At 37.0% G+C, this 14727-nt stretch overlaps 1 protein-coding gene across 8 annotated transcripts in view; it reads left to right on the forward strand.

Annotated features, from left to right (window-relative positions):
- Positions 1–14727, forward strand: part of CEP70 (centrosomal protein 70) — an 83512-nt gene that overhangs the window by 25744 nt on the left and 43041 nt on the right. For all 8 annotated transcript variants that reach the window (XM_044946670.2, XM_044946648.2, XM_044946671.2 and 5 more), the window contains one exon: positions 12773–12942. In XM_044946670.2, the coding sequence (XP_044802605.2) occupies positions 12773–12942 (170 nt within the window). The remainder of the gene's footprint in view (positions 1–12772; positions 12943–14727) is intronic.

The following is a 14727-nucleotide window of genomic DNA, read 5'->3' on the forward strand; positions in this document are numbered from 1 at the left end:
TGTCTCAAAATCATTGTTCATCTTTCACTCAACATGCTTATTTTAAGATTCATGCATGTTGCTGGATGTATCAACAGATTATTACGTTGTGTGAATATACTGCAGTTTGTTGATTTGCCTGTTGATGGACATTAGACTTGTTTCTACTTTCTGGCTAATACAAATAAAACTTTTACAAAATTTGTGTTATTCTGTGGCCTTATGCTTTCTTTTTCTCTTTGGTAGATACCTAAGACCAGAATTGCTAAGAGTAAGTGTATAGTTAACTTCTTAAGATGCTGCCTATGACTTGTCTTCATTCACTCAGTGTCTTTGAAGGAGCATAAGTACTTACTTTTGATGAAGTTCACCCTATCAGTTTGTTTTTTTTTAATAGATTGTGTTTTTGATTTGTAAATAAAGACAACTTTTCATAGCCCAAGGTTACAATATCCAATTGTTCCACCACTATTTGTTTAAAAAAACTATCGTTTCTCCATTAGATTGCCTTTGTATGGTGAGAATCAGTGTATGTGTGTGTCTATTTCTGGACTATCCTGCTACATTGATATATGTATCTTTCTTTACACATTGATTACTGTTAATCTGAAATTAGGCACTCTGATTCTTCTCCTTTTGTTCTTTTTCAATATCATGTTGGCTGTTTAATTTTTAAAACATTTTAAAATTTACTAAAAATTTATTGGAGTATAGTGGATTTACAATGTTGTGTTAGTTTCAGATGTACAGCAAAATAAATCATTTATATATTACGTGTATCTTTTTTTTCTTTTCCCTTATAGGTAATTGCAAAGTATTGAGTAGAGTTCCCTGTGCTATATAGAAGGTCCTTAATTAGTTATCTATTTTATATATAGTAGTGTGTATATCATCAATCTCAGTCTCCCAATTTATCCCTTCTCCCCACCCACTTCACTTCCCTCTTGCTGCTGCTGCTGCTAAGTCTCTTCAGTTGTGTCCAACTCTGTGCGACCCCAGAGACGGCAGCCCACCAGGCTCCTCCGTCCCTGGGATTCTCCAGGCAAGAACACTGGAGTGGGTTGCCATTTCCTTCTCCAATGCATGAAAGGGAACAGTGAAAGTGAAGTCCTTCAGTTATGTCTGACTCTTAGTGACCCCATGGACTGCAGCCCACCAGGCTCCTCCGTCCATGGGATTTTCCAGGCAAGAGTACTGGAGTGGGGTGCCATTGCCTTCTCCACCACTCCCCCCACCCCTGCCCCGCAGTAAATATATGTTTGTTTTCTACATCTGTGACTCTGTTTTGTAAATAAGTTCATTTGAACCTTTTTTGTTTCTAAATTCCACATATAAATGGTATGATATTTATCTTTTTGTGGTCTGACTTAACTTTACTCAGTATGATAATCTCTGGGTTGATCAATGTTGTTGCAAATGGCATTATTTTGTTTTTTTTATGGCTGAGTAATATTCCATTGTATGTAAGTACCACATCTTCTTTATCCACTCCTTTGTCAGTGGATATTTAGGTTGCTTCCATGTCTTGGCTAGTGCTGCAATGAACACTGGGGTGCATGTATCTTTTTAAATTGTAGTATTCTCTGGATACATGCTCAAGAGTGGGATTGCTGGATCATATGATAGTTCTGTATTTTTTGAAGGAACCTTCATACTGTTCTCCATAATGGTTGTACCAATGTGCATTCCCACCCACAGTGTAGAAAGGTTCCTTTTTCTCCACACCCTCTGGAATTTATTGTTTGTAGATTTGGTGATGATGGTCATTATGATTGGTATGAAATGTTATCTTATTGTAGTTTTGATTTGCATTTCTCTAATAAGTGATGTTAAGCATATTTTCATGTGCTTTTTGCTATCTGTATGTGTTTGGAGAAATGTCTATTTAGATCTTCATCTTCCACCCATTGTTTGATTGGGTTGTTTCTTTTTTTATATATTGAGCTTACAAGCTATATGCTTGGAGAAGGCAATGGCACCCCACTCCAGTACTCTTGCCTAGAAAATCCCATGGATGGAGGGGCCTGGTGGGCTGCAGTCCATGGGGTCGCTAGGAGTCAGACACGACTGAGCGACTTCACTTTCACTCTTCACTTTCATGCATTGGAGAAGGAAATGGCAACCCACTCCAGTGTTCTTGCCTGGAGAATCCCAGGGATGGGGGAGCATGGTGGGCTGCCGTCTATGGGGTCACACAGAGTCGGACATGACTGAAGGGACTTAGCAGCAGCAGCAGCAGCAAGCTATATGCTTTGAAAATTACTCCCTTCTTGGTCCCTTGGTTTGCAAATACTTGATCTCACATGACTTGTGGAATCTTAGTTCCCTAACCAGGGCTTGAACCTACACCTTTGGCTGTCTTTTGGTTTATGATTTCCTTTGCTGGGCAAAAGTTATTAAGTTTAATTAGGTCCAATTTGTTTATTTTTGTTTTTATTTTCATTACTCTAGGAGATGAATCAAAAAAGATACTTATGTGATTTGTCAGAAAGTGTTCTGCCTTTGTTTTCCTCTAAGAGTTTTATAGCATCTGGCCTTACATTTAGATCGTTACTCCATTTCAAGTTTATTTTTGTGTATGGTGTTAGTTAGATCAAACCAGTCAGTCCTAAAGGAAATCAACCCTGAATACTCAGTGAAAGGACTGATGGTAAAACTGAAGTTCCAGTGCTTTGGCCACCTGATGTGAAGCGCCAACTCACTGGAAAAGACCCTAATGCTGGGAAAATTGAAGGCAAAAGGAGAAGAGGGCAGCAGAGGATAAGATGGTTAGATAGCATCACTAACTCAGTGGATATGAACTTGAGAAGAATCCCAGAGCTAGTGAAGGGCAGGAAACCCTGGTATGCTGCAGTCCATGGAGTAGCAAAGAATTGGACATAGCTTAGCAACTGAACAACAACAAATGGTGTTAGTGTTCTAATTTCATTTCTTTCCCTGAAAATGGATTTTTACCCTGAAATTTTAGCACGTCTTTTTTATGTGTTTATTTTTATTTATAATTTATTTATTTGGCTGTGCCGGGTCATAGTGGTGGCATGTGGGATCTAGTTCCCTGTCCAGGGATTGAACCTGGGCCCTGCATTGGGAGCACAGAGTCTTAACTGCTGGAATGGGAGGCCTCTAATTTCATTCTTTTGTATGTAGCAGTTCAGTTTTCCTATTACCATTTATTGAAAAGACTGTCTTTTCTCCCGTGTATATTTTTGCCTCCTTTGTCATAGATTAGGTGACCACAGGTGTATAGGTTTATCTCTGGACTTTCTATCCTGTCCCATGGATCTATATTTCTGTTTTTGTGCCAGTTCCATACTGTAAGTCAGGGAGCCTGATTTCCTCTAGCTCTGTTTTTCTTTCTCAAGATTGCTGTGGCTATTCAGGATCTTTTATGTTTCCATATAAATTGTAAAAATTTTTGTTGTAAAAAAATTGTAAAAATTTTTTGTTCTGTGAAGGATGCCATTGGTAATTTGATAGGTGTTGCATTGAATCTGTAGATTGCTTTGAATTGTATAGTCATTTTGACTATATTCTTTCAATCCAAAAACATAGTGTATGTCTCCATCTGTGTCATCTTTGATTTCTTTCATCAGCATTTTATAGTTTTCTGAGTACAGGTCTTTTGCCTCCTTAGATAGGTTTATTCTTCAGTATTTTATTCTTTTTGATGCAACAGTAAATGGAATCATTTCCTTAATTTCTCTGATTTTTTTGTTGTTAGTGTATAGGAATGTAAGAAATTTCTGTGTGTTAATTTTGTATCCTGCAACTTTACCACATTCATTGAGCTCTAGTAGTTTTCTGGTAGCATCTTTAGGATTGTCTCTGTGTAGTATTACGTTATTTGCAAACAATGATAGCTTTACTTCTTTTTCAGTTAGGTTTCCTTTTATTTCTTTTTCTTCTCAGAAAGCTGTAGCTAGAACTTTGAAAACTATGTGAACGAAAGTGGTGAGAGTAAACATCCTTTTCTTGTTCCTGATCTTAGAAAAACTAAGTTTTTCTCTCTTGAGATTGATGTTAACTATGGGTTTGTGGTATATGGCCTTTTATTATGTTGAGATAGTTTCCCTCTATGCCCACCTTCTGGAGAGTTTTTTTTGTTGTCATAAATGGGTGCTGAATTCTGTCAGAAGTTTTTTCTGCATCTATTGAGATGATCACGTTTTTATTCTTCAGTTTGCTAATGTGTTGTACCATATTGGTTTGCATATGTTTGCATCCCTGGGATAAATCTCACTTGATCGTGATGTATGATCTTTTTAACGTGTTGTTAGATTGAGTTTGTTAGTATTTTGAGGATTTTTGCATCTGTGTTCATCAGTGATACTGGCCTGTAATTTTGGTTTTTTTTGGTGGTATGTTGTCTAGTTTTAGTTTCAGGGTAATAGTGAAATGAGCTTCCTTCCTCTGCAGCTTTTGGAAGTTTCAGGAGGATAGATGTTCACTCTTTTCTAAATGTTTGATAGAATTTGCCTGTGAAACCATCTGGTCCTGGACTTTTTTTTGTTATTGGAAGTTTTTAAATCAGTTTCAATTTCAGTAGCTGTGGTTGGTCTGTTCATATTTTCTATTTCTTCCTGGTTCAGCCTTGAAAGTTTATACCTTTCTAAGGGTTTTTGCATTTCTTCCAGATAGTCCATTTTATCGGCATATAATTTTTTGTAGTAATTTCTTATGATCCTTTGTAATTCTGTGCTATCAGTTGTAACTTCTTTTTCATTTCTAATTTTATTGATTTGAGCTTTCCTCCCACCCCCTTTTTTATGATGAGTCTAGCTAAAGGCTTATCAACTTTATCTTTTCAAAGAACCAGCTTTTACCATCAATGATCTTTTCTATTGCTTTCTTCATCTCTAATTCCTTCATTTCTGCTCTGATCTTTATGACTTCTTTCCTTCTACCAACTTTGGGTTTTGTTTGTTCTTTCTCTAGTCGCCTTAGGTATAAGGTAAGGGTTTTTTTTTTAATAATTTTATTTATTTATTTTTGGTTGCATTGGGTCTTCATTGCTGCATGTGAGCTTTCTCTATTTGTGGCAGGCGGGGACTGTTCTTCATTGTGATACATGGGCTTTAGGCACATGGGCTTCAATAGTTGCAGCATGTTTCTCAATAGTTGTGGCTTGTGGGTTCTAGAGTATGGGCTCAGTAATTGTGGTGCATGGACTTAGTTGCTCTGCAGCATGTGGAATCTTCCTGGACCAGGGATCAAATCTGTGTCCCCTGCATTGGCAAGTGGATTCTTATCCAGTGTACCACCAGGGAAGTGCCTGTTTGTTTATTTATTTTTGGTTGCACTTGGTCTTCCTTGCTGCAGGTGGGCTTTCTCTAGTTACAGCAAGCGGGGGCTACTCTTTTTTATGATGCACGGGCTTCTCATGTGGTGGTTTCTTTTTTTTTTTTTTTTTAATTTAATTTTATTTTTAAATTTTACATAATTGTATTAGTTTTGCCAAATATCAAAATGAATCCGCCACAGGTATACATGTGTTCCCCATCCTGAACCCTCCTCCCTCCCCATACCATCCCTCTGGGTCGTCCCAGTGCACCAGCCCCAAGCATCCAGTATCGTGCATCGAACCTGGACTGGCAACTCGTTTCATACATGTTATTTTACATGTTTCAATGCCATTCTCCCAAATCTTCCCACCCTCTCCCTCTCCCACAGAGTCCATAAGACTGTTCTGTTGTTGTGGAGCACAGGTTCTAGGCGCATGGGCTTCAGTAGTTGCAGCAAGTGGGCTCAGTAGTTGTGACTCGCAGGCCCTATGCGCTCAGTAGTTGTGGTGCACAGGCTTAGTTTCTCCACAGCATGTGGAATCTTCCCAGACTAGGGATCAAACCCATGTCCCCTGCATTGGCAGGCAGGTTCTCATCCACTGTACCACCAAGGAAGTCCAGGTTAGGTTGTGTGAGATATTTCTTGTTTCTTGAGGTGAGGTGAGATTGATTTGCTACAGTACAATCTATTGTATTTGTGTGTTTTACAGTTGTTGTTGTTGTTGCTGTTTTACCTGTAATTGATAGAATGTTGTGGTCGGAAAAGATGCTTGATATGATTTCAGTTTTCTTAAATTTACTGAGGCTTAATTTATGGCCCAAGATGTGATCAATGCTGAAGAATGTTCATATGTGCTTGAGGGAAGTATATTCTGCTTTCGGATGGAATGCCCTATAAATATAAAGTTCATTTGGTCTGATGTATCATTTACAGTTTATATTTCCTTATTGATTTTCTGTCTGGATGATCTATCCATTGGTATAACTGGAGTGTTCAACTCCCCCACCATTACTGTGTTACTATTGATTTCCCTTTTTATGGCTATTAATATTTGCCTTATATATTGAGGTGCTCTTATGTTTGGTGCATATATATTTACAATTCTTAAATTTTCTTATTGGATTGATCCCTTGATCATTATGTAGTGTCCTTCCTTATCTGTGTTGGGTATTTGAGATTCTTTACATTTCCATATGAATATTCTAATTCTGTTGTTGATTTCTACAAAGAAAGCCTGATGAGATTTTATTGTATATGTATTTCCATTTGGGGAGAACTGGCATCTTAACAATACTGAATGTTCTGATCCATGAATGTGATATCTCTCCATTTGTTTAGGTTTTTCCTTAACTTTTTTCAACAGTGTTTAATAATTTGAGGTGCACTGATTTTTCATATGTTTCATCAGTTTTATCTCCTAAGTATTTAATATTTTTGATGGTATTGCAAATATTTGTATTTTCTGTTTCAGTTTCTCATTATTCATTGCTGGTTGATTTTTTTCCCCTCTTTTTTTATTGTGGTACATTATTTCCCTAACATAAAATTTACCATTTTGAAGTGTAGAGTTCAGTGCTTTTAATACATTAACATTGTTGTACAACAATTCTCACCATCTGCAGACTTTTTTCATCTTCCCAACTAAAACTCTATACTGGTTAAATAGTAACTGCCCATTCCTCACTCCCTGCAGCTCTTGGCAGCCATCATTCTACTTTGTGTCTATTGATTTGACTACTCTGGGTACCTCATATAAGTGAAGTCTTATAGTATTTATCCTTTTGTGACTGCTTATTTTATTTAGCATAATGTGTTCAAGATTCATCCATGTTGTAGCATGTGTCAGAATTTTCTTTAAGTCTGGATCCTCAGCAATGGCCACAGAACTGGAAAAGGTCAGTTTTCATTCCAATCCCAAAGAAAGGCAATGCCAAAGAATGCTCAAACTACCGCACAATGCACTCATCTCACACACTAGCAAAGTAATGCTCAAAATTCTCCAAGCCAGGCTTCAACAGTACATGAACCGTGAACTTCCAAATGTTCAAACTGGATTTAGAAAACACAGAGGAACCAGAGATCAAATTGACAACATCCATTGGCTCATCGAAAAAGCAAGAGAGTTCCAGAAAAACATCTACTTCGGCTTTATTGACTACACCAAAGCCTTTGACTGTGTGGATCACAACAAACTGTGGAAAATTCTGAAAGAGATGGGAATACCAGACCACCTGACCTGCCTCCTGAGAAATCTGTATGCAGGTCAAGAAGCAACAGTCAGAACTGGACATGGAACAACAGACTGGTTCCAAATCGGGAAAGGAGTACGTCAAGGTTGTATATGTTCACCCTGCTTATTTAACTTACATGCAGAGTATATCATGTGAAATGCTGGACTGGATGAAGCACAAGCTGGAATCAAGATTGCCGGGAGAAATATCAATAACCTCAGATATGCAGATTATACCACACTTATGGCAGAAGGCAAAGAGGAACTAAAGAGCCTCTTGATGAAAGTGAAAGAGAAGAGTGAAAAAGTTGGTTTAAAACTCAACATTCAGAAAACTAAGATCATGGCATCCGGTCCTATCACTTCATGGCAAACAGATGGGGAAACAGTGGTAACAGTGACAGACTTTATATTTTGGGGCTCCAAAATCACTGCAGATGGTGGTGACTGCACCATGAAATTAAAAGACACTTGCTCCTTGGAAGAAAAGTTTTGACCAACCTAGACATCATATTAAAAAGAAGAGACATTACTTTGCCAACAAAGGTCCATCTAGTCAAAGCTATTGTTTTTCCAGTAGTCATGTATGGATGTGAGAGTTGGACTATAAAGAAAGCTGAATGCCGAAGAATTGATGCTTTTGAAGTGTAATGTTGGAGAAGACTCTTGAGAGTCCCTTGGACTGCAAGGAGATCCAATCGGTCCATCCTAAAGGAGATCAGTCCTGAATGTTCATTGAAAGGCCTGATGCTGAAGCTGAAACTCCAATACTTTGGCCACCTGATGTGAAGAACTGAGTCATTGGAAAAGACCCTGATGCTGGGAAAGATTGAAGGCAGGAGGAGAATGGGATGACAGAGGATGAGATGGTTGGATGGCATCACCAACTCAATGGACATGAGTTTGAGTGAACTCTGGGAGTTGGTGATGGACAGGGAGGCCTAGCGTACTGCCGTCCATGGGATCACTAAGAGTTGGACACAACTGAGCAACTGAACTGAATATTCTATTGTATGTACAGTTGACTCTGTAGAACATGGTTTGAACTGTGTGTGTCCACTTATGTGCAGATTTTTTTCAGTAGTGAATACTTCTGAACTCCACGATCACTGTTGAATCCATGGATGCAGAGGAACCTTAGATACTGAGAGCCACCTGTAAGTTATATGTGAATTTTTGAAGGTACTGATTGTTAGCATCCTTAACCCCCACATTATTCAAGGATCACCTGAATATAACATATTTTGTTTATTCACGGTTATCCATTCTAACACTGTTCATCACTAGACACTTGGGTTGTTTCCATCTTTTGGTTTTTGTGAATAATACTGCTGTTTATATAGACATACAAATATCTGTTCCAGTCCCTGCTTTCATTTCATTTTGGTGTGTACCCAGAAGGGGATTGTTGGATTGTATTGTGGCACTAGTGTAAAGAACCCATCTGCCAATGCAGGAGACTTAAGGGATGTGGGTTTGATCTCTCAGTCAGGAAGATCCCCTGGAGGGAGGGCATGGCAACCCACTCCAGTATCACCTTGAGAATCCCCATGGACAGAGGAGCCTAGCAGGCTGCAGTCTATAGGGTCACAAAGAGTCTGACATGACTGAAGTGACTTGGCACATGCATGGTAATTTTATGTTTCATTTTTTGAGTAACTGCCATACTCTTTTCCTTAGTGGCTGTACCATTTACATTCCCACCAGCAATGCACAAAATTTCCAGTTTCTCTACATTCTTAGCCACACTTGTTTTCTATTTTTGTTTTGTTTTTGCTAGTAGTAGCCATCCTAATGGGTGTGAAATGGTTTCTCATTGTGGTTTTAATTTGCATTTCCCTGATGGTTAGTGATGTTAAGCATCTTTTCGTGTGCTTATTGGCCGTTTGTGTATCTCTTTTTAAAGAAATGTATATTTAAGTCCTTTGCCCATTTTAAAATCAGACTTATGTTTTTGTTGAGTTGTAGGAGTTATTTATTCTGAGTATTGACTCCTTATCAGAAGTATTGGGTTGGCCAAAAAGTTTGTTTGGGTTTTGTTCAGGTTTTCCTGTGAGATGGTGCAGCAAAACCTGAATGAACTTTTTGGCCAGTCCAATGTTATTTGCAAATATTTTTTCTCATTTTGTGAGTTGGCATTTTATTCTAGTGTTTTTCAATGCACAAAAGTTTGAATTCTAATAAAGTCAAATTTATATATTTTTTCTTTTGTTGCTTATGCTTTTGATGTCATAACCAAGAAATGGTTGTCAAATCCAATGTCATGAAGCTTTTGCCTTATGTTTTCTTCTAAGAGTTTTATAGTTTTAGCTCTCACCTTTAGAAGTTTGATCCATTTTAAATTAACTTTTGTATGTGCTATAGGTAAGCATCCAACTTCATTTTTTACATGTATACACCTAGTTTTCCCAACATTATTTGTTGAATAGAGCCTGTTCTTTTCCCATTGAATGATCTTGGCATGCTTGTTGAAAATAATTTGACTGTGGATATGCAGTCTTACTTCTGAGGTATTCATTCTACTCCATTAGTCTATATGTCTTTAATGCCAGTACCACACTGTTTTGATCACTTTGGCTATTGTAGTCACCTTTGAAATCAGGAAATGTGAGAGCTTTAACAAGATTGATTTGGCTCTGTGGGATCTCCTGAGGGTATGAACTTTAGGATGACTCCCAGCAAATTGATTCAGTACAAACATACTTTTCATTATAGGTTATTACAAGATTTTGAATATAGTTCCCTGTGATATACAGTAGAACCTAGTTGTGTATCTATTTTATATATAGTGGTCTGTATCTGCTAGTCCTAAACTCCCAATTTATTTCTCACCCCCTGCCCCTTTGGTAACCATTGGTTTGTTTTCTCTCTTTGAGTCTGTTTCCATTTTTAAAATAAGTCCATTTATATACTATTTTAGATTCCACATATAAGTGATATCACACTATATTTGTCTTTTCTGACTTTGCTTCTTTTAGTGTGATAATTTCCGGGTCCATCCGTGTTGTTGGTAGATGACATTATTTAATTCTTTTGTAAGTCTGAGTAGTATTCGATTGTGTGTGTGTATATCTATATATATATATATCATAATCCATTCGTCTGTTGATGAACATGTTGTTTCCATTTCTATTTCTGCAAAAATGTCATTGGGATTTTGATAGAGATTGCATTAAATCGGTAGACCACTTTGTATAGTATTGACATCTTAACAATATTAGTCTTCCAGTCTGTGAACACAGGATATTTTCCTAGTAATTTCTGTCTTCCGTTTCCGTCAACAACTTGTATAACATTCAGTATATAATTCTTTTGCCTTCTTTCTGTATTCTTTTTTTATTGTTTTTGATACTACTATACGTGGAATTGTTTTCTTAATTTTCTTTTTAAATTGTTCATTGTTAGTGTATAGACATAAAATTGATTTTTTGCATTGACTTTGTATTCTGGTACTTTCTGAATTCATTTATTCTAATGGGTTTTGGGGGTTTTTTTTTGGTGGACTCTTTAAGGTTTCCTGTGTTTTAGATCATATCTGCAAAGAGATAATTTTACTTCTTCCTTTTCAATTTGAATGCCTTTTATTTCTTCTTCTTGCTTAATTGCTCTGGCTAGGACTTCCAGTACTATATAGAACAGAAATGGTGAATGCAATTATCTTTGCATGGTTCCTGATCTTAGAGGAAAGGTTTTCAGTCTTTTAATGTTGAATATGATGTTTTCATAGATGGCTTTTGTTATGTTGAAGTAGTTTCCTTCTATTCCTAGTTCGAGTGTTTTTATCATGAAAGGGCATTGGACTTTGTCAAATGCTTTCTCTGCACTGGTTGAGATTATCATGTGTTTTTTTTTCTCCTTTTATTTTGTTAATGTAATGCATTAAATTTTTTTTTTTTTTCCCATATGTTGAACCATTCCTGCATTCCAGGAATAATCCTACTTGGTAATGGTGTATAATCCTTTTAATATGCTGCTTAGAATTTGGTTTGCTAAACTCAGTTTGTTGCATTTTTGCATCATTGTTTAAATGATGGGATATCGGTTTGTGGTTCTCTTTTGCTTGTGTTGTCTGGTTTGGGTACTAGGGTAATGCTAACCTCATAGAATGTCTTAGGAGAGATACAAGTGATTCTTTTATATCATGCAACCTTGAAAAATTCAGTCATTCTAGTTTTAAGTCACATGACTATAGATCTCCTGCCTGGCTCAGGGTGGGGCTGAGGCAGAGAATAAATTCTGGGTGTAGCTGGTGGTTACTGAGAGATGGTGTGGTACCCAGAAGCTGAGTCTTCTTTTTTCCCCTGAGGGTCTCTAAGTCTGTGCAAACTTGACACTATGGGTAGGAAAACATGTGCTTAGATGTGCACCTCTTCTGAAAGTAGTGTCTTAATATTGTGCAGATAGATGGGGATAGGGCTTCTCACTGAACTTTTTATAAAAAGTGTATTAATAATAATGATGGTGCTGCTGATAATGACCTTTCAAAGGACCTAGAGGGATGGAAGCCATTGTTGTTCATTTGCTTAATTGTGTCTGACTCTTTGCAACCCCATGGACTGCAGCATGCCAGCCTTCCTTGTCCTTTACCATCTTCTGGAGCTTGCTCAAACTCATATCCATTGAGTTGGTGATGCCATCCAACCATCTTGTCCTCTGTTGTCTCCTTCTCCTCCTGCCTTCAGTCTTTCCTAGCATCAGAGTCTTTTAGGAAAACCAGGCCAGTGATATTTCACTGAAGACAAAAGAGAGTATTCAGGATTTACATTCCCTTGCATAAATCTTGGGTGTATATATTATTTCTTAACAAATTCCTGATTATGCTGAGTGTGCAGTCTCCCACATTACATGAATGCCTAAGTTAATTAAACCATATGAAATCCTGAATTATCATTGATCATTTAAGAATCGTAATTTTAATTCTTGGTTCTTTTCAGGATCTTTAATATTGGCCCCTTCCTGATTATCATTTTTCATCTAAACCTGTATATAAGCTTAGTTTTACAAAGATTGAGTTCTTTTACTTATTATGTATCCTTAACTGCATGCGAGTATAAACAATATTTTCCCCATTTTATGCTGATTTTACTTGTTACAGTTTTTGCATTTATGATGTATCATTGTTCCTGGACCTTGTACTCATTTAAAAACAGCCTCCCTACTGAAGTTCTTGAATGAGACAGCTTCATAGAAATTGTGAGGATAGCTTTTTGTACAATATTGTAAGAACAGCATGTCTTAGATGTACATATTGTAATTTATTTTTTGAAAAATTTCTTACAGGCAAAATGTGAACATTATAAGATAAAACGAATGGAGCAACAAGAGACTATTGCTGCCTTGCAGAAGGATATCTATAGGTTAACACAGGAAGAAGAAGAACGCATTATCACTCAAAATAGAGTGTTTTCTTATCTCTGCAAAAGAGTTCCTCATACCGTCTTGGATAAACAGTAATGTTTGCTACATAAATTGATAAGTAGCTAGACTCTTCATTTTTTAAAAAATAGATTTCATCTTGGGTATGGTTTTATCTCTTAAACTGGTGGAATCTTCCTCTTCCTCTTCTCTGCCCTTTTTTGTTTGTTTTAATGTCATTAACTTGTTGAAGAAAATGATTGGTTTTCCTGGAGAGGTACATGCTAGATTTGTCTATTTGCTTCCTTATGTTGTTTAATTTATTCTTCTGTCTCCTGTGTTCCCTGTAAACTGGAAGTTAAATCTAAATTCAGATGCAAGTATTTTTGGTGACATACTTCATAGGTGATAATTTATTCTTCTAATAATAACATATATGTTTAGTAGAGCTTCTCTCAGGGATGCTAAGATTGTTCAGGGGTTTAAATAGCAACAATCTGATCCTCTCCTATAAAATTTCCCATTCTTTTCTCATCTGATGGTTTCTCTCACTTATCTTGTTTGCAATTCTGCTATCCCTTTTTTTCTTTTTTTCTTGCTGGAGTTCTTCCATTAAGAAAAAGCACCTTTCCTATTGAGTAGGGACTGTCTGATTGCCCTGTATGGTTTGTTACAGGGAAGGTAAGAGCAGTGCTCAGTTCCTTCAGTTTAATTCTTATTTTTTAGAGTAAGCAGTTAATGATCAGTTGTAATAGTCTAGTTGGGAAATAACGCAGATCTATAAAGAAAAGAAAGAAGAGATACTGCAGAGATGGACAGGAATTGTCTGTACCGATTGACTGTAGATGTTGAAAGAAGGAGAGAAGTCAAAGATAGCCAGATTTCAAGCTAGATTTGGGGAAAGGGACAGGAGGAGGATGGATTTATCTATGAACATGTACTTAGACATCTTCTGTCAGCCACATAGAGATATCATGCCTATTGTTTTTTAGTTGCTAAGTTGTGTCTGACTCTTTGTGACCCCGTGGCCCTCCAGTTTCCTCTGTCCAAGGGATTTCCTAGGCAAGAACACTGGGATGGTTAAAGTTTCCTTCTCCAGGGGATCTTCCTGAGCCAGGGATCAAACCCCCATCTCTTGCATTGCAGATGGATTCTTTACTTCTGAGCTACTGGGAAGCCCCATCAGGCCTATAGTTAGAAAGACCCAACACCATAGAGCTTTAAAGTTTAGACAGAGAAAGAAAAGGCAGAAGAGGAGTTACATTTGGGTGTCAGGCTAACTGAGAAACAAGAGTGTTTGAAGGAGAGGGTGGTGAGGAGTTTTATATGCCACCTCATCGGTTTGTGTTTGTCTTCCTACTGTCTTATTTGCTCAGTTGCTAGTTTGACACATAGTGAGTCTTCCTTAAAAGTTTATTGACGGTAGAGGAAATAGTCATTCAGAATGAATGAAGTTTATCATGCAGGAAAAATAGAAATGGGATAGTAGCATTGGGGGAGGAGGGAGGTGAGAGGGTTTGTAAAGTATATAAAGGAAATTAAAGCATATTTGCAGAATAATATTAAAGCTGGAATGTATTGGGATTGGGAAAGTTGAAGGGAAAAAATAATTCAAAAAAGTTGTGATGTTAAAAGCACAACTGGTTGAATTAGTTCTGAAAAAAGGAGATGGATGAGTACTTTTCCCAAGACAAGAGTGAAATACTAAAAATTCTTGCTTTAAAAAGAATAGTATGTGAAAAAAAAAAAAAAAGAATAGTATGTGAAAGTGTAGTGTTATTTTATTTTTCTTTGAGGATTTTTTTAAATTAGAAAAGCACTGCATGTCTACAAAAATTCAAACAATATAAAAGTATATAAAATAATATATTATAAACCTG

Source organism: Bubalus bubalis, chromosome 1 (genome assembly GCF_019923935.1).
Source record: "Bubalus bubalis isolate 160015118507 breed Murrah chromosome 1, NDDB_SH_1, whole genome shotgun sequence".
Classification (NCBI taxonomy): domain Eukaryota; kingdom Metazoa; phylum Chordata; class Mammalia; order Artiodactyla; family Bovidae; genus Bubalus; species Bubalus bubalis.